At 38.0% G+C, this 25120-nt stretch overlaps 2 protein-coding genes across 2 annotated transcripts; both read left to right on the forward strand.

The window, feature by feature from the left end:
• The first annotated feature begins 1485 nt into the window (after positions 1 to 1485).
• Positions 1486 to 7302, forward strand: cd28 (CD28 molecule). The gene is made up of 6 exons (XM_051404492.1): positions 1486 to 1597; positions 1704 to 1795; positions 3738 to 3988; positions 5423 to 5579; positions 5701 to 5870; positions 6712 to 7302. The coding sequence occupies exons 2-6, from the start codon at positions 1723 to 1725 to the stop codon at positions 6811 to 6813; spliced, it is 753 nt and encodes a 250-aa protein (XP_051260452.1). The 5' UTR covers positions 1486 to 1597; positions 1704 to 1722; the 3' UTR covers positions 6814 to 7302.
• Positions 7303 to 12331: 5029 nt separating this feature from the next.
• Positions 12332 to 19072, forward strand: LOC127365919 (uncharacterized). The gene is made up of 6 exons (XM_051404493.1): positions 12332 to 12358; positions 13887 to 14002; positions 14260 to 14377; positions 15990 to 16204; positions 16367 to 16536; positions 17500 to 19072. The coding sequence occupies exons 2-6, from the start codon at positions 13900 to 13902 to the stop codon at positions 17590 to 17592; spliced, it is 699 nt and encodes a 232-aa protein (XP_051260453.1). The 5' UTR covers positions 12332 to 12358; positions 13887 to 13899; the 3' UTR covers positions 17593 to 19072.
• The last annotated feature ends 6048 nt before the right edge of the window (positions 19073 to 25120 follow it).

Genomic DNA, 25120 nt, shown 5'->3' on the forward strand with positions numbered 1-25120 from the left:
AGTTTGATGGTGCACCACTTTGAGATACAAGGCACCCCTGATGAACTTGAATCTGGCCCATGAGCAACATTACCCAGATTTATAGAGCCTGGGTTGATATAACCATCAACATTCTATGGCTCTTTCTCTTTTCTTTCTCCCATTCTCTCTCTTTTGTTCAAATACAGGAACCACTGGGGCTCTAAACACTTAAAGCAATGAAGAGATGGCTCCCCCACTCTGAGTTTCAACTCCCAAACAGTTCCCTCCCATATTCTCACCACTGGCTGACACAGACCATTTCCATGCTCCTCCATCCAGCCATCCAGCCATCCGTCCACAACACTGATTTCTCTCCCCAGCCCTTCCTCCCAAGACCCTCAACCCTAAGCCTGCATCCCTCAGCTTCCATCCATCAACCCTCATCTTTTCATACCTCGACCACCTCCCTATCCCTTCATCCCTCCTACAGTTTCTAATCTTTGATAGGGCATTGTCATGAGTTTGACTACACGCTTGGAATAAGGTGTACACCATTAGATGCCACTACATCCTACACACTGGTCCTTTAAGTATTCAAAGAGAAGAAAATATGTTGTCAAGTAATACTTTCTGGCTGGTTGTGAGCTGTTACTGAATTCCTCTAATTTTCAGCCAGAGTAAGTGCCTGTAGTGGAGCTGCAGCAGTTTCTACTGTACATCCCACTCAGAGCATTGAGTAATCACTCTGCTCTTATATGCAGTTTTTCTCTGTTCACACTGAGAGAACGTCCCATTTGCTCCATTGCGAATGTGATGAATGCTACCCTTCAGTTGCATATTAGGTTACTAGAAAGACACGGAGGGGGTAATATTGATCTAAGGAATATTAATAGACTTTTATCACAGAAGCCATCTTGACATGAAATAGTAGGGTAAACACAGGTGTTACCAATAATTCTAATTAAGGTTCTGTTCCATTCAGGTCAAACTGCCTTTGGGAGGACTGTAGATTATTCACAAACTTATAAAGATTAATATGAAAAAAATATTTCTCTTTTAATTTGGGAACATTCATGAATACAAAAAAATAAAGTTGTTCAGTCAAAACTAAATAAAAATGTATCTTATTATATATTAATATTTTCCACTCTAATCAAAATTCGTAGAGCGTCAGTAGGACAATCCACAGGAATCTAAAGTGTAAAAGTTTCCACGTGAACAAGTCATTTGAGTCTCAGTACATTTCTTTCCACTCTGCAAAAAGGTTGAATAGATTAATTTCGGAGGCATATCAACCTGTTTTAAGAAGCTTTTGAATCAACTGATGAATCTCATATAAAACAGCATATTTTATGTGACTTTTACTGCATTATGACTTTGTACATACACAATAATACAATATTAGTGTGCAACCTTCATTCTTTTTTCCACTCATTCTTTCCTTTTGCAAGAAAAAGCGTCTTGTCATAACACTGAGACGAGTCTGGTTTATTAAAATCACTGAAATTAGTTCTTCTCGGCTTTCCTGCAGAACCGCAGCAGGGTTAGAGCCTTGCTGTCTCTCTTTACTGGCAATCATCATCATTTCCTGTGGCACACAGTTTCCATGACAGTTGAGGGAAACACCAATATAAAGGTAAGTTCTACTGTTTTTTGCTGTATTTTAATGAAATTTGCTCAGTGTGAAGGTGTGTGCTCACTAGCGTTTTGTAAACTGTAAGTGTCTGTGGCTTTCTGTGTAGCTGTGAGAGACACTGTAGGATGCTCCTGACTCACTGTATGATGGAATGGATTGTGCTGGCAGTCCTCAGCCTCTGCCTGCCTGTGTGGAGTGGTGAGTATAAACACACTTATGCTGATGTGATGATAGGGATGTCCAGTACATGGATTAGTCACACTTTTTGCACAGTCCAGTGTTAATGGTCAACTGAGTAGCAAACCGGATGTTCAACAAACTGGTATTTGACAGTTTTGCTGGACCTCTTTACACTCTCTCTTTAGACCAGATACTAAAATGCTGACCTGGCCTATGGTGACTCAATTTCTCTAATCTTGAGCCAAAAGCCTGATTAACACTGAATTAGATTTAATACGATTTCACAAATAATATGTGGCGAGTAGATACATTTGTAGGAAAATACATTATGTGACAGTACTGTACAAACACTATTGTCATACTGATGTGTTCTGTGGTGGTGGAGCAGACCAGTTATATAAAGGTAGAAATCTTCCTATTGAACTGTTTTTAGGTGTAAAACACATCGGAATGTGTTGTCTATTAGAAACCACCTCCTTTATTTTGGCACTGAACAAAATACCATTCAGAATGTTAAGAATAGCAATGGACATAGATAATAAAGTACTCTCACGCAGTATATTGTTAAAAGTGTAGTACAACATTTTCAAAATATGCTTTCTTTCTTACTTACTTACTAAAGTTAGATGAGAAGATCGATAGATAAAAGCTAATAAGCATATTTTCCAAAATGTACTACTCCTTAAAGCTTTTCCATCTGGAGTGCTTACAGATAGAGACTATAATAAAAAAGTGCTTATGAAACTTTTCTATCTAACTGCTTTTCACCAAAGCAGTGCTGTGGAATCAGTTTGAGTTTTCATTATGGAATTTTTGTTATTCATGTTCCTGTGGTGGTATTGGTAAAACTGTCCTACTGAAAATGCTGCAGTTCACTGGCAAAGGTTTTTCAGAGACCAGTGTTTAATGCTATACTAAAAAAAATTTCAGTAACAAGAAGTTAAGGAAATTACAATTTGAAATTCAGTGATTACGAGTATATAATTGTAAAAATTCTATTTTTTTGAGGTGTTGGCTTGTTGGCTGTGGATGGGAGGGTCAATATCAGTGGGTTTTTTTTCTGTGAGTTCTGTGGAGAACCTAGATGGAAGGTGTTTGTTTAACTTCTTAGCTAGCCAGCCACTGGTTAGCTTACATTGAGGAATCACCTGGTTTTGTTAAGTGCTGGGAGCAAGCATGAACCCCACAGCTTGATTTCTGCAGAGCTGCTTCTTGCAGTCAGACGACAATGTTTCATTTTTTTATGTCGGCATGCATTAAACACAGAGGAAGTGTGGGTGTGGAGAGTTTCAGGATTTTGTAAGTCACCTTTGACAGAGCTGAGTAATGTAGCAGGTAATTAAATAAATTACCTCTGATGTTTAGCAATTAGTAGAGGAATGTAATAACATTTTCATGACGTAATCATTTTCAACTGTCAAAAACACTTATCAGTCAGTGTAAATTTTCCATTGCTCACCACTGCCTGCAAACTTAAAAAAGACAGCAGTAAGTTTTTCCTTTAAAGAATCAGTGTGTAACATTTAGGAGGATCTAATGGCAGAAGTGGAATAAAATATATAGTATAAACACCTGAAAATCCGACTTGGACTATGGAACTGTATATTGAACTGCCATGTTTCGACTAAGCCCAGAACAGACAAACCAAACACTAGCTCTACATAGGGGCATCTGTGTTTTTTGCACAATTTGTGGACACCGTAGTTCCTCCTACATGCTTTGGAAGGCAAGCGTTATTTAGTCAGTTGCAACCTGCTACTTCACTATTATATCATGCACACTGGATCTTTAACATGCTGTCTGTTCTATTATAAACAATGAATCTGCAGAGGTCTTGTCTGTTATGACTTTGCCCTTTGCAATCGGTACATAATCATGAGGTAAAGACTGGCAGGACACAAAACACACTAGACTCCAATTCTTAACTATTTTCACCCAACCTTCCCCTTTTTTCTGCCAGCTGTGAAGGTGATCCAGCCCTATAGAGTGGTGACCACCAATGGTACAGCACAAGTCAAATGCTTCATCAAACCCCAACCCTCGAACCACCAGAACCAGCTCTCTGAAGAAGATAGCATGCCATACCCCTACCCTGGCCCTGAGGAGCTCCGTGTGACTCTGCTGAAAGGCCTCCATGGCACCCAGAAAGTCTGCTCATCTGTCCTCATCCTCAAAGAGCAGAGGGAGATAAAAGAGGAGATAGAAGGAGAGGTACGTTTGTGGATGGATGGATATTAACTTATTTGCATATTTCGTTAGAGAGATTTTGGATTTGTGCTCATGAAGTGGGCAGGGTTGCACCAATCAGCATTTCACAACATTTAAAGCAGAATTTGATGAAAGTTGGGTGGTTGCTTTTCTTGCCAGGCTACTGTTAATTCAAATCTGAGGAAACCACACACACACAGTCCTGATGAAACAGATTAACTGGGTTTTTGAGTGTTAACTGCTAATAAATAATACATGCTGATGTTTTCCCCTGAACTGTGACTATGATTGTTGCTTATTTAGTCATAACTATACCAAATGTAGTTAGTCAGTTTGGCCTGAGGGTGGTGCTAAAGTTCACACTGTCCAACATGAGAAGGGAGAATAGATGTGCTGAGTATCTGCCCATTGGATTTTAGTATTTATGAGAAAAATGTAATTAAAAGGAGTAAAAAATGCCTTCATCAAGAAGTATGGTATGGCACAAAAAATCTAATTCCAGGCACTGAAGTGGATGGTGATAAATAAGTCTTTGATAAATATGGGCTACTACATTATAAAAATACACATATCAGCCCACATATCAAACTTTTGACACCTTTCATACAGGTTAATACAGTTGGTACACATAATAAAGTGAAATAAAAACTAGATGAAATTAATTGAAAAAACATTGCAAAGATAAAAATAACAATAAAATAAAATAGATTTAACAGGTATAACATTATACATACAACAGTATATATATGTAGCATTAAATAAAAGCTATACTAGAAACTAAATCAAAAAGATTAGGAGGACAAGACAAAATAAAAAAATAAATGAATCAATAAAATCAATGAGAGATAAAAAAAAATATATTTTTTATAAAGTAACAACACAAAAATGTTTTACAGAGTAAATAAAATATAGTAAAAAAGCATTGTTAGTTCAAAGCCAGGCTGAAGAGGTAGGATTTAAGTTTACATTGAAAGATTTCAACTCTTCCATCTGCTCTCAGATCCTCCGCCAAACTGTTCCTGCGGCTCGGAGTGTAAAGGCTAAAAGCTGCCTCACAAAACGTTTTACTCCTGCAGTCTAGAACTACTAACAGACCAAATGCCAGAGCATCAAGGAATCAAGGAAATGTGTTTATCATTATAAAACACAGGGCTGTATAACAAAATGAAAGTTTGAGATAATAGTTAATCAAATTCATAGAATAACATTAAAGATAAATAAAATAGAACATACACTGTGAGCATGTGTGACACACAGTATATACTGGTGCAAGACCATAAAGTGCTTTAAAAACAAAATTATTTGGAATAATTTCTACATAACCTATTTGTTGTTTCCTACTTGTTCTTGAAAATAATCACATGACTCAAATTAACTATTTTCTACCTGCTGGAATCAAACTCAGGTTTAATGTGTGCTTTTTATTGTGTGTTTTAGTTTCAGTGCTCTGCTCAGGAGAGCGAGGACGCTGTGGAGGTGACAGTGTCCGGACTGAAAGCCACAGACACAGATATGTACCGCTGCGAGATAGAGGTCTTCTACCCACCGCCCTACCTGCGGCTCACAGGCAATGGCACACTTATTCATGTCATAGGTGAGACGCACACAACATACATACTCTCATGTGCAGGTTGAGCCACTGAGCTCACAGTTCACATGTTCTTCTGTCCTTCTTTCAGTCTGACTTTCTCTTCAACCATTTCCTTTGTCCACAGACCGCGGAAACGCTTCCTGTCCTGTGCAGGAGGCTCACAGGCAGATTGCACAGCTGGGTGGTGAAGAAGAGGATGACGAGGGTGATGAGAATATGGCACCAGTCAGTGTTCCAGTGGTTATACTGGTGATACTAGTCATATTTGTTCTCATCATCATTATCTACCTCCAGGTCAGAGCACTATTGTTTTATTTTTATTCATGTTACAATGATGATTTATGGTTAACTGGTTGCAGTGGGATCAATTAGTACATTTTGTATTATTATTATTATACATTTTATGGTTATCATTTTAATTAGTAAGTAAAAGTGGTAGTCATAGTTACTATTGGTGGATGCAACAAGTTAAAATTTCAAATAGCCCTGAAATGCACCACTTGTCCCTGTAAACACTCATACACACTAAAGGAACAGATAAAATTCGATTGACTTTATTGACACAGCACAATAAAAATAGAAAATACACATTGAATAAAAACAGAATATAAAAACATATAATGGAAAGATGTTAATATTAAAAGAGTTGTATGTACATAAGAGTTATATGTATATGAAAACAGATCACTGACACAACCTAAAACTACATTTTATACATGGTCAATGTGTGCCTGTACCAAAAAATTGGCTACATTGTTGAATACACTGTTGTATAGTAGAAGTAGTAGTCTAAGCAGTAATACCCGCAGTAGCAGCTGGAGTAGTCACAGCAGTGATAACAGTAGCAGCGGTGGTAAGTCAATCAGGGTGGGTGAACCACAGTTTACTTTATTGAGGTCTTTGCTTTACTGAGGTCGTAAGAAGGGGCCCTGTGTCAAAATCTACATTTAATACAGACAATTACTTCAGCTAATGCAATGTTCCCTATCTCTGGAATATGACACTAAATGCTAAATCCCTCCATGAGCTCCTTTTCTGTTCTCTTTGCTGATACTCTTCACTGTATGCTATCTAATAAAATGTAACTATCCTCTATTGTTTACTGCATTCAAATCTGTGTGTTTTCCCTCTGCAGACTTTCCAGTGTGAGCGAGTGAAGAGGGAGATTGTCAGAACCATGCCTGGTGTGATCCACAAGGTGGATGCTGCTGCATATTCATGTGAAAACATTCCATGAAAAACACACCAATGTGTCTCCCCCAACTCCAAATAGTCACCTTGGGGTCATCAAAGCACCCTTGTATCAGTGTTAGACTACCATTTAGAGGGTTAGAGGAATATAGGTCAGTACTGGCCTATAGACAAACACCAAAATGACATTTGAGTGTGTGCATATTTTACTTTGTAAGTATTAAATAATGTTTACATTTTAGTAAACACAATTATATAAAAAAGCTGAAGCTTTTGAGTTGACTTAATGAGCTCTCAACCATACTGCAGCTAGAAAGCTTGTGGCCTATGGCTAATACTGTGTACAAACTACTAGTTTTATTAAAAACTGAATCATGTTACACGCTACAGCTAAAAAATGCAATGCTTTGTATCTTTAGGCTACCGCGGCAGTGTATTCATAGCTACCTTATGTTTGAATATTTTGTTGCCATCGCAATGTTAAACAAATATTCATGTTGGATATTTCATTAAAATAAAGTTTCTTCTCTTTAAATTGTGGTTTTGTGTAATGTATTATTTAAAAAAAAAATCATAAATACATATATCAATGAACCTTACAGATCCAAAACACAATCTAAATACTGTAAGTTGTGCTGTCTCCTTTTCTTCAAATGTCCTTCAAGAACCAATTAGCCAAGTGCAGATGGAACAAAATCGCAAAATTAAGATATACATCAACATGGAACCAGTTCCACTTCAGTTCATGCACCTAATTTTGAACAGTTCGGAGCATTTTAACGGTACAGTAAAATATGTTCTGAAATGATTTTAAGTGAAGAATAGTCAATAGTAACAAAATCTTGATCTATATTTTATCAGCACTGCCTACTTTGACCATAATTTACTAAATGAACATCATGCTGTATGGTAGAAGATTTAAGACTAGAGACTGAGACCATAAACTCATAAGGACACTGTTTACTCAGCTGATACATCAAGTCAGCTGTAGGCTAATTTCTGAATACTGCATGGTATTGGCCCTTTATTGACAGCAGGGGGCAGCCCATTGAGGTGCCCCCTGCTAGTCAGTACATTCAGCAATGAAACTTACAGATCCAAAACACAATCCAGATTCTGTAAATTGTGTCCTCCAAGAACCAATCAGCCAAGTGCACATAGAACAAAGTTACAAAATGAAGATAAACATAAAAATTGTTTAAATTTGATGTTCAAGACACTTCTGCACTGGCTTCACTTCACATATATATAGTGGACAGAGCTTCTGCCAATGCTTTAAATCAGAAACATATGCCTCAGAAACATAAACCACAGAGACATGTAGTTATACAGACAAACATACACAGAAAACCTTTCACCTTTTTTTATTATCCAGCAGTTGGTTACACAAAACAACATCAAAGTAAGTAAAAGCCCCTCATCAAATCTTATCTTATTCTGCGGGTGCAATTAGAAAACCACAATATGATGAACTAAGAGCTGAGAGTTTTGAATGGATTGTAGACAGAGCAAGTCGGAGTGCTTTAAAGACTGTAAGTAGAATGTTGAAGTTCATTTTGGCATTAGAGCTAAATCTTGGTAATCAAGCAAAGGGCAATACAAGAGTCTGAAACCTGTTGGAGATAAAAGTATGAACCACTTTCTCAGAATCAGCTTCAGATATAAACAGTGTAACTTCTGATATGTTGATGTTGCCCTAGTTTTGTGATTGACGTGACTTTCAGTTCCTGACTTGCTGTGTGTATTCCAGCCACAGTGACTCTCAAAGCGAAATACGTTTCCTGTACCTGGTTTTTAGGACCTACCACAAGTATGTCAGTCTGAGAGTCAGGTTGTTTACAATAAGCAATAGTTTGTACCACATACTGTCAAACCTTTGGAAATCAAAAGTGTATAACTGTTCTGAACGGCTGCACTGAAAGGTGGAGTGAAAATCCGGCTGTCACAGAAAGGGGGATATGTGATATTGTTTAAATATTGGGATGGCCTAATGGTGCACATTTACCATCCACTATTGTTTACTACATTCAAATCTGTGTATTTTCCATCTGCAGACTCTCCAGCGTGAGCGAGTGAAGAGGGAGATTGTCAGAGCCATGCCTGGTGTGATCCACAAGGTGGATGCTGCTGCATATACATGTGAAAACATTCCATGAAAAACACACCGATGTGTCTCCCCCAACTACAAATAGTCACCTTGGGGTCATCAAAGCAGCTTTGTATCAGTGTTAGAATATCATTTATTTTTAATGGAGGATTAGAGAAATATAGGTCAGTACTGGCCTATAGACAAACACCGAAATGACATTTGAGTGTGTGCATATTTTACTTTTTAAGTATTAAATAATGTTTAATGTTTATGAATGTGGGTGAATGGGTGAAAGTGGCAGGTGGTATAAGAGCGCTTTGAACGGTCGGAAGACCAGAAAGGCGCTATATAAGTACAATCTTACCATTGTAATCTTTACCATTTACCTCCACACACTTGGTCAATCGTGACATGAAGTGGGTATGAATGATGGTCTTTTTCGGAAAAGTTACAGAAATGATTGGACGCAGTTCACCTAAGCCGATGTCAGAAAGGTACGGGGAGAGAGTGTTTGCAAAGCTGGCAGCTTTATTGTTATTCAACTGTGAAGAAAAAAGTTGGTGGGACTGAAATCATCAGAAGAGACCTAAATGCACAGCTGTGTGTCATCCACACGTGAATCTATAGGATAGGAGATTTCCTTATAATGTTCCCAAAAAGGAGCATAAAAAGAGTGTTAATGAAAAATAAATGGTCCAAGTATTGACCCTTGTGGAACCTAGACTAGACCTGCTCTATTTGAAAAGTGTCCTGAGATAACTTCTGTTATGAATTGGCGCTATACAAATAAAATTGAATTGAATTGAATGTGTTAGTAAAAGTTAACATAACTCAATCTTCCAAAAAATGTAGAGTCACCCAACCCCTAAATTAAACCTTACTGAAAAATGAATTGTTGAAGTAATAATTCAGTTGTTTTAGTGCACTTACATTTGTGCAGTATTTTAAGTATTGGTGATACAATTCCAAATTGTTCTATTGACTCATTTGTTTAAGTTGTAAGATCATTACAGAAATGTAATTTCCACTGACCATGAATATGGCCAATATTTTGTGTTGTTTATCTTGGTGCAGTGTCTTGGTTTCACAGTCTACAGCGATTTAGTACATTATGGTAAATGCTAAAATCAGCAAGCTAACATGTTCACAATGACAATGTTAACATGCTGATGTTCAGCAGGTATACTGTTTGCCATGTTCACCATACCAGTTCAGTGTGTAAACATCTGCTTATTAGTGCTAAACACATATCTTTAGCACCAAACACTGCCCTTTGTTCACACACACACACACACACACACACACACACACACACACACACACACACACACACACACACACACATTGATAGCAAGGAGCTACCATGCAAGGTACTGGTCTGACCATCAGGAGAAATTTGAAGTTTAATGTCTTGCACAAAGACACTTTGACTTATGGGCAGAATCGATGACCATGTGATTAGTGGGTGACATCCATTGAGCGATATCCCCTTCAACACTGCTGAAGGTTGCAATGTAACACAAACCCCTTAAATAAACAAGTAACTAATAGAATCTTAATAATAAGAAGAAAGATAACTGCTGTAACGCCCTTGTTTAATTTGTTTTGCTTGACTTTCCTCACTATAGAAAGTTAACAAGATAATTGTGCAAGAAAAACATAAAAAAAGTAGAAAAGAATAAGGACCTTAGATCGATCAATCAAAGAAAAATTCCGGCTGCTTATGCTGGTTGTGTTTGTGGTTTTTGTCTCACACACATGCACAAAAATTTCACAGAAATACAAACTCTGAAAAACAGGATGTGAAGTAACATTGCAGACTTTGGTCACGACAGATCATATCAAAGGGTTCATTGTCTTTCAGAGAATTTATGCCGATAAAGATAATGGACAGACACAAACCATACATGTCTGCTTTGCACAAAGGGGATTAAATCAAGATTTCTTTCTAAAACCTCATGAAAATTCAGCCTTGTCAACGGAAATGTAAAATGCAGACAGTCACAAATACAAAAACATGTTTTCCTCCTTATCACACTTAGTAATGATAATGAGCTCTCCGTCAACAGTAACCTGGTCTGGATAATCTTTAGAAGTGGTGGATGATAACTAACATTTACTCAGGAACTACGTTTGATGCACTTTACTTGAGTATTTCTATTTGTGTGATTTAAAACTTATAATCAGCATATACAAAGATGATGCACTGGTATGCAGTAACATAATAAACTGTGTGAAATAGTTAAAGATTCTTTCCAGGTATGTCAGATTTGTTTTTTTTTTTCCAAATAAGTTAAATTAGGCCATTTTAAAATGTATTAAATTCTTAAAATTACATCTACTCCTGGGCGCCCCGTTAGCTCACCTGGTAGTGCTGGTGACCACGTACCAAGTTGATGCAGCGGCCCAGGGTTTGAATCCGACCTGCGGCCCTTTGCTGCATGTCATCCCCTCTCTTTACCCCACTTTCCTGTCTATCTTCAGCTGTCACTATCCATTAAAAGGCAATAAAAGGCCCAAAAAATGACATCTACTCCTACTCTGTCATTAAAAAACAGAACATATGAATATGCAGATATTCATAATTTCAGAAGTATGACTGCACAACACAACAAGTTTCCTAATTCATTTAAAGTTTCATTCTCAGTGTAGCCTATGTGACTGGAGGTTTCATGTTTTCATGTCACACTTCACTGCATACTGGACCACAATTAGCTTCCAAACTAGTTGTGACATAACAAAATCCTGCTTATATACATGTCTTAGACTCAGATTTATTTATTTTTTCAAAAATATTGTTTGGAGGGCTTTGGTCTTTATTTGACAGGACAGCTTGAAAAAGACAGGAAAGGGGGGAGAGAGAGAGAGGTTGCAACAGCAAAGGGCCACAGGTTGGAGCCGAACCCATGGCCGCTGCAGCAAGGACTCAGCCTTGGTACATGCCAGCTCTACCAGCTGAGCTATAGGGTGCCTCTTAGACTCAGATTTCAAGCAGCATTGTGCAAGAATTGGTATTTTTTTTGCAATTTGGCAGCCCTACAATTTGTAGCAAGTCACTTTTACACAACTGTCCTAACTGTACTGAGCTCAGACCAGGACTATATATGGAGAAAATATATAGTCCTATATAATCCTAAACTAAATTTACTGAAATAACTGCTAACTGCTGCTAATTGACAGCTCAGTCAGCCATCCAGCTAATGGTCCTGACCACCGTCATTTTAAAGATGGACGTCATGTCTCCATTCCCTCCCACTGTAAAAAAATGAAGCCAAAATATCCTGGATACGGCCACTGCCATCTTGCATTGTGCAGTAGTGATCCGGGTTGTCGCCCATATGTCCGACTCAATCGCGAACATGGCTCAGCTGTCAATCATGATGTGAAACCCACTTTTTATACCTTCAAATAACTCATTAAAACCTAACCGAAGAAATATTAATACTTGAGTGCAGAGGCATGAAGCAAATGAAGTGCAGGCACCAGAGAGACACAGAATTTGGTTAGATCAGCATCTAGTTCAATCTTAAAAGTTCCTTTTGTCATGTCGTCCATCTTTATATACACTACTCACAAAAAGTTAGGGATATTCCACTTTCGGGTGAAATTTATGGAAAATGTAAAAAGTTGATGCTACAGTGATATTATATAATGAAAGTAGGGCATTTAAGTAGAAGGTCAAATTAAGATCATCTGGAAAGGTTATAGTGCATTTTATTTACATTCTGAAATTTCATCCGAAAGCCGAATATCCCTAACTTTTTGTGAGAAGTGTATGTTGATGGTCCTGACTGCCCAGACTGGGAGCTCAGATGACCGTTCTTGCCTAATTCTTGTATCATTTGTGGTCTGATAAACAGTAAATTTATCAAATTCAGTGCCTCATATCACTATTTTCCATGTTACTGTATGCCATATTTCGCAGGACCTGTGTGAGCCGAGAACCGAGTTAGCTTCTTCTTAGCTGAAGACCATTAGTTGGTGTTTTATGACGTGGTGTATTAAGCATTTCATACTTCTAGCAGGAGATCATACAACAAAGTGGCGTCTTTGTTTGTCTGACAGCACAAATAACCAAAAAAAGAAGAAAAAATCAATTTACAATAATATAAGACAAAGAAACAACAAATTATCATCTGGACCTATTTAATATGTTTGTCATTTTTGCTTCAAAAATTACCTACATGATGAATGGGTTATCAAAACATTTGCCGATGGACTGATCCATTAAGTGACTACTTCTTTCAACTCTAGATTTAACATTTTATTTTGTTTCGCTTTTTGGTCTAAGGACCACTGGTCTACTACTCTGTAGTAGCATCATATTTAACGATACATTTGAAGTCAGGACTCAAGGTAGAGCTTTGATCAGACCCAAAAAATCAGGCCTGACCCGACCAGAGCACAAAAATTCTGTCTGAGCCAAAACCGTGGAAGCAGGTTTGGCCGTAAAAATCTAATTCAAGGTTTTGGGTACTGCTGGCCCCTGAGAGTGTACATACATCATCAAAGTATCTGAACTATTTCAGGATTTTATGATGAAGAGCTAATTAAACAGTGAAACATCAAACAGTTTTTCTTTCAAAAAGGCTTGCTTACTGTTCTCTGATACAAAAGTCACCAAATTCGTTGCCCTAAATTGTAAATTCTAAAACTTTCCACAGAAGGAAACAAATTTATATCACATTTCCCGCTGAACAGGAAGTGGTGTGGTTTACTCTTCCTTTTAGTCTATAAAAACAAAAGACGACGATACGTTATTGCATGACGTGTGTTGGCAACAGGAAAATGCGGCACACACAGAAACTACAAAAACAACAGTTTGAGTGACAGTTAATAACTGGAGAGAGCAGAGGCATGAAGGCAGTGAAGTGCAGGCACCAGAGAGACACAGAATTTGGTTAGATCAGCATCTAGTTCAATCTCAAAAGTTCCTTTTTCCTGTTGAATTAAGAGCTCACTCAGCATCAGAATGAGCTGTTTGTGGTTATGATGTTGGTTAACATTGATGTCTTTGTGTTGTGATTCAGTTTATACCACAGCATGAGAGGAAGCAGAAATGCAAAGATGACAGCTCAAGCTCGCCACTTCAACATCTTCATCAGCTGCACAATTTATTTGAGCTTCACCTTCCGCAAAAGCCATGGTAGGACTCCCAGTTCCCCCCTACTGTCTATAGGAATTTACATACTTCTTTTTTTTTAAATGTGATTTTGTGTTCTTATTTGTTGTATTTTAAACATAACAATATGACCAATAATAATAATTCAACTAACGATCTAATGAAATTTGTCTGATCAACCATTGGTTTACATGTGCTTTTCCTTCATACGACCTAAAATGTTTCTGCATTTGTTGCTGTAAAAGAATTGGTAGTCAGTGTTGTACGTTTTTATCCATCAGGTTTTGAGGTGATTCAACCACAGAACCAGACTGTAAACTCAGACGGGTCAGCCTCTATCAGCTGTGAACACACTGCAAACGGCACCATTGTCGATGTTCGGCTCATCGGCATATCACTGTATGTACCCTGGTGTCATTAAATGAGTGGTGTTTGTGCAATGATAGGAGCCTGAGTTGTGAAATACTAAAATGAAGGGGTTCATTTAGATAACATTAGATAACCTATTAACTTATTTGTGTCTCCTTTCTCTCTGGTATCAGATTCTCATTTCATTGTTCTTCCTTAGCCAAGTCAGAGTGTCTTTCTGTGGTAAATAAGTTAGTTAGTTCATAACTTTTAATGACTTTCTCCTTTTCTACCTAGATTTATATGTGTACTGCAGTAGGTATTTGTGGTAAGAAAGAGATCTCAATTAGTTATTATATGAGGTTTTTTCAGGGAGTTTAGAGTGAATCAAAGTAACTAAAGATGTGAGGGCCCACGGTTCAAACAGATCCAGAGAGTTTAACCAGCCAGCTACAGCTAGGGGACCTAACATAACTGCAATTACTGCCATTGTGCAGTGACACATAACGGCAATTTGAACAGGATCTGGTTACAGATCTAGGTTATGGAGTATATATATAAAGACAGAGATGTCATGCATATGAACACAAGTGGAGACACAAAACAAGAACTGATCATTTGATCAGGAAGCTTGCTGTAAGTCTGTATAATTGTCGGGTTTATCAGTGAATGGGACAGATCCTCATGTTTTAAACATTGAGTGATTTGCCCAAACCTAGGGGAGATTTTTTTCCCATTTACTGCAGCTATATGTATTATTTTTCAAGCCAGTTGAGATAATTAAATGCCTACATTATTAGGGAGAAACATTAAAAGTTGCTCAGGAAAAAGATCATCCTGTAGAGCCTACATGCAATTTTTTTTAATCTAATCGTTCTCCAACTGTCTACATCATTCTGCAACCAGAACACAACAAATGTTTAGGACTAATCTTCACTCCTAACACCTAAAGTTACTATTTTTAAGTTACATAACATAAGTAGTGTAGGTGCAAACAGCATTAGTAATCTATACTATTTTACTATGCATTTCTACTTTTCTGTATCTTTTTTTTCATGGATTATGTTTAAAATTTTTGATGTGTGATTCACGCAGAAGGGTGATTCATCACTAATCTACTCTTAAAACACCAGCATGCTCCTCTTGCCATCACCAATGAAGCGTAGAGTAGGACAATATCTTTTCAGTCAGACAACTCACGTATGAAATGTTTATTACAGCAGTATAGCATATTTAGATTTTGGCGTCTATAGGCTCCGACCTCATCATTCCCCGCAGATATGTTTATATAGAGATATTGGAGAGTGATGAGCAAATGACTTTATAAGATTGGAAGCGCGCTTGGTTAGCGATTATGGAGTGAGGCATGTCATGTGTGTATAGCAGTGCAGCTCGAGTTGACTGCCTGAACTGCGACTTGCAGGTGTCGCTCCAAAAACTTGAACTTAAATGTTATGGAGTAGAAGTATAAAGTAGTATAGAACAGAAATATTCAAGACAACTAAGCCAAAATTGTACTTGTACACCTGTTGAGTAAACTTAGTACTGAAGTACTTAGTTACCTTCCACCATTGGGTATCAGTCTTCCCAAAATATTAAATTATTATTCTAATTCATCAACTGGTAGACGTACTCTGTCTAATATGTCTTTGTTTACTCTCAGTGGAGACAAACCTATACAGACCATTCTCTGCCAGAAGGGAATGGACGCCTGTGATAAAATTATAATGCATCAAGAGAATCCCAAAAAGTTCCTTTTCATCTTACTCAACATTGGGCCGGTGGAGATGAACAAGAAATACGAGTGCGAGTTCACAGTGAAATGTGATAACGATGTAGATTACACCAGTACAGGAAGACAGACCGAACTACTACCAGGTATGTTCAACACTTTGGAAGATTATAGTGAAATACAATGGTTACATGTATCTCCTTTCATATTCTATATACTGCTACTGTGTGTTAATTTAAGTAAACACAATGTAAAAAAAAAAATGTATTTACCCTTTAAACTTTTTTTTCTAACTATGTTTTTATTAGGTCAAAAGGAAGCGGTCTGCATATCTCACCCTCCTCCTCCTCCTTCTTCTCCTCCTCCTCCTCCTCTTCCTGTTCCTCTGTCTCATGAGCTCAGATGGATTCTGATTGGTCTGCTGGCTCTCATGTTCCTGTACAGCTGTGTCATCACCTCCTTCTACATCAGACTGAGGGTAACTATCTTTCTGACTTACTGACAGTTACTGATGGAATGTGGATGAAATTTGATTTACTTTACAGATTACAATTTTTTGTATCCGTCTTGTCCAGTGAAAACCATGTATCTCCAAATGTGGTGATTTTGAATTGGAAAACTGATTAATTGTTTGAGAGAAAGCTCCTACTTCTTACAGCTTATACATACTCCAGTGACAAACCTAGTAATTTTACCTAGCAGATAATCTTAAATAATTTTATAACTTCATACTCCAAAATAGTAATATGGCTTCAGTTTACCGTATTTTGGCAAACCAGCTTCATCAGAGCCACATTTTGGGGCAGTTTTTGAAAGAAAGGGTCAATAATGTGAGAGCCAAAATGAAACTTAACTAAAGTTATAAACTCTCACTTTATCACTATTTTCTTTTCTTTAATTCAATCTAGTCTGTTGTAAACAAAATCAAATTTTTAAAGGTTCAGTGTGTAGGATTTAGTGATATCTAGTGGGGTAGTTCCAGTTTGCAACACACTCGCTTCCCCCTCCCTTTCCAACTGCGAGGGAGAAACTACTGTGGCCACGAAACATGGGAGAAAGATAAACGGCCCTATAGCAAGTGTTTGGTCTGTAGATTAAGACGGTTCATTCTAAGGTAACGTATATTCAGGTGATTATGCTCTAATGAAAACATACCTATGAACATTATATTCCATTTCTACCTATAAAAACATCCTCCTAAATGTTACACACTGGACCTTTAACTATAGCAGCTACAAATAGCAACTTTTTATCGTGACTACATTTTTTATTAATCTTCCATGACCCTGTCTGCACATCAGAAGTACAGGAACAGCATCAACTATCTATAACATTGCCCGTTGTAAATAATACCTCTCCAGCTGTGTTACAGGCTTATTCATTGAGCTACACAAAAAGAAAACGATAAGAAATGTGTTACTTTTCTGTTTCTGTGTTTCAGTTCAGCAACAGAGAACCTGACAACTCCACCTATGTTGTAATGAGGAAAGCTCCTCTGCAAAGGAATCCACCTTTAGACATTTATTGTGGCTAATGGATTCAGCTTTCTTCACCACTGGCCTCACACTGACTGTAATGAGAGGGAAGACATGGATCCTAGGAGGAACTCTTCTGACAGCTTTTTTTTCATGCAGCTGGAATCATAATCGCCAACATTTGCAGTTTTCCATTTTATCTCAAGTCTCTTTTCCTACATGATTTGAAAACCATTGTACTACTGAATATAAACAGATAAACAGTGAGACAAAGACTGTCTAAAGTGGCCGTGCTGTATGCTACTGTACATCTGCTTTTATAGTTGTGCAATATGGTATTGTTATATATTATATATATATGGATATGTACAATTAATTATTAATCTTACCCCTTTTCAATCAGATACTTCTTAATGGAAGCTATATAATGCTTTGACTGATTTTATGTATACCCCCATACTTCAGAAAAGTATTTAAAAGCTTTAAAAATATGATCTTGACTAAAATTTGTTTGGTTTGGCTTCTATGGCTTGCACCTGCCTAAATTATTGTATTTAGTTGTTTTCAAGTAATGAACCCAAAGCAAACTTGTAAGCTCGAGAGCTATATTTTCCCTTTTTAATAACCCTTATTGAATGAAATTGTGTACAATAGGGGGAAAAATCCAGGGTAGAGTGCACAGAGGAGGAGAGGGAAAATAGAGAGAAACTCCAGGAGGCAATTTGTTTTTCCAAGGCCGGTAAAAGAATCATCCAATCATAGTGTTGGGTTTGACCTCAAGAAAAATATATATAGTACAATAATGAAATGGTAACACCAGGGAAAGAGAGAACATGATAAGGAAACACAGTGAACAGAAAATGAATTAATGGAAAACTCTTCACAGCTGCCCCAACTCTCTCTCCCTTTTTTTCCCGATGATGAATTAATCCAAATGCCTTACATATGCACTATATATGATACTTTTTTGTTCATTTCCATTGTGAATTGAATGCATTTTATTTTACACTGTATGAGTTCCATTGCAGTTTTGGTGTTCAAGCACTTGCACATTACAGTGTTACTGTTATTAATATTTTTCTTTATTATCATATGTTTTCACTGGCCACTGGCTGTCCCAGGAGACAGTTTGGTGGGCCTCTGTCCAGTCACTAGCAGCTGGGCTTCACTGGTACAAAGGGCATGGTGGAGAGGTCTTCATCCATTCCAGAAGAACAAGGCAATTCTGGGACAAATTTATTGCTATTAGTCATTCCTCTGTGTATGGGCCTCCTCCTGAATAGGAAGGAGGATAATAAATAAATTAATGCATAGACAATTAAGATGGACATTCTAGCCAACTCCTTTTCTGTTGCTGTTGGCCACGGTAGTACTTTACGTATTAATTTCTTGAAGTATGAATATTCAGTTTTCTTCACGCTGTTTAAGGTATCTTTTATGTCACCTTTAATTTTGACACATTTTATCAAAGAAGGAAAAGAAGGACAGTCCTATCCAAAATGACCTAACTAAAAGCTAAATAAAAGTAAAAAAATTCAATTCAATTCAATTTTATTTGTATAGCGCCAATTCATAACAGAAGTTATTTCAGGACACTTTTCAAGTAGAGCAGATCTAGACTGAACTCTTTATAACATTATTTACAGAGACCCAACAGTACCACCATGAGCAAGCACTTGGCGACGGGGGCAAGGAAAAACTGCCTTTTGAGAGAGGCAGAAACCTAGGACAGACCCTTCGGCTCTAGGTGGGTGGTCGTCTGTCTCGACCAGTTGGGGTGAGAGAGAGAGAGACAGACAGACAGACAGACAGAGACAGAGAGAGAGAGACAGACAGACAGACAGACAGGTGCACAGCAACAACAGCAATCTAGCAGGACCATGGCAGGAGGCTCCACCAGGATCGAACCTGCGAGACAAGAACGCACAAGAACTCTGGGGAAGAAGTGAAGTTAGTAACATGCATTAATGGGACATGAATGAGTGCAGAAAGAGAGAGGAAGAGAGGAGCTCAGTAGACAGATAGTCTAGGCCTAAGCAGCAAAACTAAGGGATGGTTCAGGACTCACCTGATCCAGCCCTCAAAGAGGAATGTCTTAAGCCTACTCTTGAATGTGGAGAGGGTGTCTGCCTCCCGAACCACAACTGGAAGCTGGTTCTACAAGAGAGGAGCTTGGTGACTGAAGGCTCTGGCTCCTGTTCTACTTTTAGAGACTATAGGAACCACAAGTAGCCCAGCATTCAGAGAACGTAGTGTTCTAGAGGGGTAATAGGGTACTATGAGCTCTTTAAGATATGAAGGGGCCTGACCATGAAGAGCTTTATAGATGAGGAGGAGGATTTTAAATTCTATTCTAAATTTTACAGGGAGCCAGTGCAGAGAATGCACTGCAATGCAGATTTAGCTGAAATTATGCAGATTTGAGGCCTACAACAGCAAATGTGTGTGTGTTTAAGCACATTTGCAGTCCCAGTGTCTTTGAAAAGGCAGCTATGTGGTCGTCATCTACTGTATATTGTTTAACCCTTGTGTGGTGTTCGGGTCTGTGGGACCCGTTTTCATTTTTTATTAAAAGAAAAATGATACAATTAATTAATTTTTCAAACTGAGACTCACTAACTTTGGCTCATTTTCTGTGAAGAACATATATCAGAATACATATTTAATGACCACACACCATACACCCCCCCTACACATTTCTATTACATATAAGATGTCCGGGTCTAATAGAAGTGTGGAAATTGATGTTCTGTGTACCCACCCACCCACCCACACACACACACACACACACACACACACACACACACACACACACACACACACACACACACACACACACACACACACAGGAGGCCTAGACAGGAGGAGGACAGAGTGTAGGTACACAGAACATCAGAGGGTCAAATGTGCGAGTGTCGAGTCTTCCAAGTTTGTATACACGGCTGACACATCCCTGGTATCCTATGTGCCAAAGAAAGGCAAGAATGTGGTACTCATGAGTACACTGCACGGGGATGGAAGAATCTGTGACCAGGAACATCACAAACCAGAGATCATCGTGGATTATAATGCCACAAAAGGAGGGGTAGACAACATGGACAAGCTGGTGATGGCCTACAGCTGCAAACGGAGGACTCTACGCTGGCCACTGGTGATATTCTTTGACATGTTGGACATCTCAGCGTACAATGCCTTTGTCATTTGGATGGCACTGAACCCAGAGTGGAAACCGAGTGAAGCTCCAGAAAAGACGGCTCTTTCTTGAGGATCTGGGAAAGGCATTGGTGAGACCACAAATCCAGAGAAGAAAACATATCCCCAGAACCCCAGCCTCTGCAGCCATGGTGAGGAGGATTCAGGAGGAGAATGCTGGTGCCCTGTCCACCCAACCTACAGAACCACAATCTGCAGAGCCTGAAGTAAGTGTGTGATGCTGTTGCAGTACATGTCTGGCACTCATGTCTTGTGAGAGAGAGAGAGAGAGAGGGGTGTTAGTAAAATTCCTGATCTTTTCATTATTCTAGGTTGTGAACACCAGCAACAAAAAGAAGCGGTGCGAAGTGTGCGGACCCAAGATGGACAGGAAAACACAATATACATGCATCAAGTGCAAAAAGTATATCTGCAACACACACACAGTAAAGCTCTGCCCCTCATGTGTTGTATAGGCTAGTGGCTAAAGGCCATGTGTTCAATGGGGCTGATGTGTTGTCTTGACTGATATGTTTACTCTGTGTTCATGTGTTTAGCTTGTGTTGTGCACCTGAATGGGTTAAATTTCAAGTTCAAAGAAATAAAAGTCAGTAGTTTTGAAAAACCTTGCTTCACTTGTAAATTTGTTTCCACTCATATCTTGATTTTAATTGATTTTCTTTATTATGTTTTAAATAATACGTTATAAATGTGACCTAACAAAGGTAAAGGGCAAATATTAACCATATATATTTTTTATACTGCTTGTAATTGGGATAAGGTAAACATCTGTTCAGTATTTTAACATAAAAGTGTTTGATTGTGAGGCATTAAAAGCCACAAAATAGACCCACAAACGCTGGCTGAGTAACAACAATATGAACATTACACAAGGGTTAAGAAAAGCAGCAGGTTGCATTTTAGTTGTAATACTGACAATGGACAACAGAGGGAGACACAGACAGTCTCACAGACATTATATCTGCAGATACAGTACATCAAATATCAAGTTGGCATCAACTGCCATTTATTTATTTTGAAGATTTTGAGCTTTTCAGTGCATTTACTCAACATATTGGAACAAATACAATACCATGTTGTGGATAAACCCTGATTTTAGTCACCTGTTAACGAATAACAACACATTTAGCAGACGTTCTAAACCAGGAAGGGAAAAAAAATATCATGTATTTAGACAGGAGGTAGAATAAACCACTAATTCCCAACATTTTTCCTTGAGGGACCCTTTCTATCATTGGGTGAACTTAAGACATCTGACTGACATGTTTTTTCAATGCATAACAAAAACAGTACAGAACAACCGATTAAGTGTGAACTGCATTAAGTTGAAATGCATAGAAAAAAATAGTATATTATCAGCATTTTAGGCACCCCCCAAAATTTCACAAATCATGTTTTCATGGGAGCTCATGTGTTGTGTACAACAAACAATTTCCTGTGAATATTGCAGCAGATGTGAGCTTTCCTGATAATCTTTACTAACAATCATGAACTCTCTGCAGAAGGGATAAGTCGCAATATCTGTAAACACAGATAACTCTTCTCACAGTGATTTAGTGAGACAAGGATGAACAACAAAAGCAGCCTGTAAATAGTGTCTGAAGGCATGGGAAATGGTGTGATGAGCAAAACATGTTAGTGAGGTAGTGGAGCTGCCTGAAGTGAAATAATAGCATTGTGTCATTTGTTGCAGTGGAAACATTCCAGCTGTTATACACAAATTTAAATGATTTCTATCTTTTATCATGTAAAGTATTTCAAACTGCATTTATAGGTAATTGCATGCACCATGCAGTTAAACTTGATTATGGTCTTCAATGCCAATTTCACACAATGCTTAGAATAGCTCTGACCCTTGCTCAGGTAGTTGTCCTTAAAGGTTAGGTCAGTCATTCTAGAGAAAGATAGTTGATTATTGTATGTTTATGAAGAATGACTGACCCCAAATTTAATAGAACATTTGTGCATTAAAATGTCTAAAATCTCTAGACCTATGTTATATATTTTGTTGAGTTGTGTACTTACATTATCCCAAATGTTTCCAACAATGTTCAGACCCAGAGAAATCTTTACTTTTATTTAGGTAATGGTAAGAAGCTGACTTCAATGATGGCAATAGTGGTGAAGACAAGAACTCCCAAGCTACTTCATGTTGTCAAACTTCATATTTTGGTATTGTTTTGAATGGGAGAGACCCCCTAGTGGATGAAATGACATATGCGTTGACAATTAACCTTGAATCCATGAAAGTAATACACCATACATTGTGGGTAATAAACATCAAGTTAGCATCTCATTCTAAACTGTATGAATACTATTAACTATCTCTGCATTCCTATCTGCAATGACTACCAACAGCATAGAAATCATAATTCAAGTGGTAGAGCCAGTTGGGGTAGTTATGGGACTTTTCTCTCATTCTGCTGGTAGGCTGGAAGGCCACACAGTAAACTACAAGACAGTTTTGACCATCTGGAAATTCTGAGATTTAGTTTGTTTGCAAGTCATTTCTTCTAAATACTTTTAGATGTGCAGACACCACAACATATCACATACAGAAAAACTGAAATTAATTAAGAAAATTAAAAATACAAAAAACACACAAAACAAAAACAACAATAAAATAAATCAAGACTATCAAAAACACAAGATTAAGTATGATCACCTCCCAATTAAGTGGGGAAGGGGTTTCTGCACGCAAATGCTCTCTTATAATAGTTATAACTAATTATTTAAAATGTTTGTGTAAATGATAAACCTTTGGACTTTGGACCTTTGTTTTACTTTTTAAGACAAAGCATCATATAATGGATATGATGATATATATGATGGATGTGCTTGAATATACAGGGGTATACATACACTGTCACTGTCCATTATGGAGAGTTTAAACTGCAACTGTATGAAAAACATTTAATTTTCTGAGTACTGTTTTCAGTCTTGTTAGCTGGGGTTGCATCATATGTTGATAAGTTCAATGTCTTGTCTTCTCACAGAGTTTGCGTCATGTGTTGTGTGGATTTTACATCATATGTTTACTTTGGAATATGGATGTTTTCCTTAACACCTATGATTGGAATGATCCCTCTGAGATTAGAGTTTGCAGTCATCTGAAGTTAATGCAAGAAGGTGTGAATCCTTAATGAGAGAGATTCATAACAGGGCATTTACTATTTTTTTTTTTTGACAAAGTCTAGTCAGTCAGGTAGTGTGTCTGTCTTGTGTGTGTGTGTGTGTGTGTGTGTGTGTGTGTGTGTGTGTGTGTGTGTGTGAGAGAGAGAGAGAGAGAAAGGGAGAGATGGAGAGAAGAGCATATCGTTAGGTGCAGATTTTGTTAACAGAACACTGAATAACAACCATGACCAAACCATGATACCAAGAATTCCTTCCTTTTTTTCTTTTATATACACATATTTATTCAGTCATATATGCAGTTATAAAGGGTGTAAATAAATGTATTAAATATAAAGTGACATATCAATAAGGTGCAAGCAATGTGTTACTTTTGAGCTTGAGAGGTCAAGAGTTGAACAGTCTTATGGCCTGTGGAGAGAAATCCCACAGGCCATAATACTGTTGAACCTTTGGTGTGGGACCAGATGCTCCGTTGCTGTCTACAGCAGGCCACAGTTGGTGGATGGTTGGTTGTGGTCTTTGATGATGCTGTTGGCCTTCTTCCTCCACCACTGGGCCCTCCATGAATGGCAGCTTCATGCTGGTGATGTGCTGGGCAGTTTTCACTATCCTCTATGATGCCTTACAGTTGAGGGCGATGCAGCTGCTTTTCAAGAAACTCAAAGACACTTTTCATAAGTTAAAAGGAAAAGAAGAAATTATAGCTATATCTACAACACAACTATGAATTAATCAATAAAAGCACTTCTGAAATGATGGGTTTTGATCAGTGATTTGGATGGATCAGTACAGTCTCAGATTTATTTGGGGAGAGAGTTCCAGAAAGAGGGGGCAGCAATGGATAAAGTCTTTGTTGCCCCAGGTACGATGCTTGGTCCTCAGTGGTGGAGACAGGAGGTTGGCCGAAGGATCTGTCCTAGGTTTCTGCCTCTCTCAAAAGGCAGTTTTTCCTTGCCCCCATCGCCAAGTGCTTGCTCATGGTGGTACTGTTGGATCTCTGTAAATAATGTTATAAGGAGTTCGGTCTAGACCTGCTCTATTTGAAAAGTGTCCTGAGATAACTTCTGTTATGAATTGACGCTATACAAATAAAACTGAATTGAATTGAATTGCCTTCAACACAGTCAACCATACTATTCAAATCAGCTGACTCAGGAACTAGGTAGGCATACATGAAGCTGCTCTTAACTGGTTTTTATCCAACAGTACTACAGTTACAGCTACAGTTCCTCTCTGCTC

Source organism: Dicentrarchus labrax, unplaced genomic scaffold (genome assembly GCF_905237075.1).
Source record: "Dicentrarchus labrax unplaced genomic scaffold, dlabrax2021, whole genome shotgun sequence".
Lineage (NCBI taxonomy): Eukaryota > Metazoa > Chordata > Actinopteri > Moronidae > Dicentrarchus > Dicentrarchus labrax.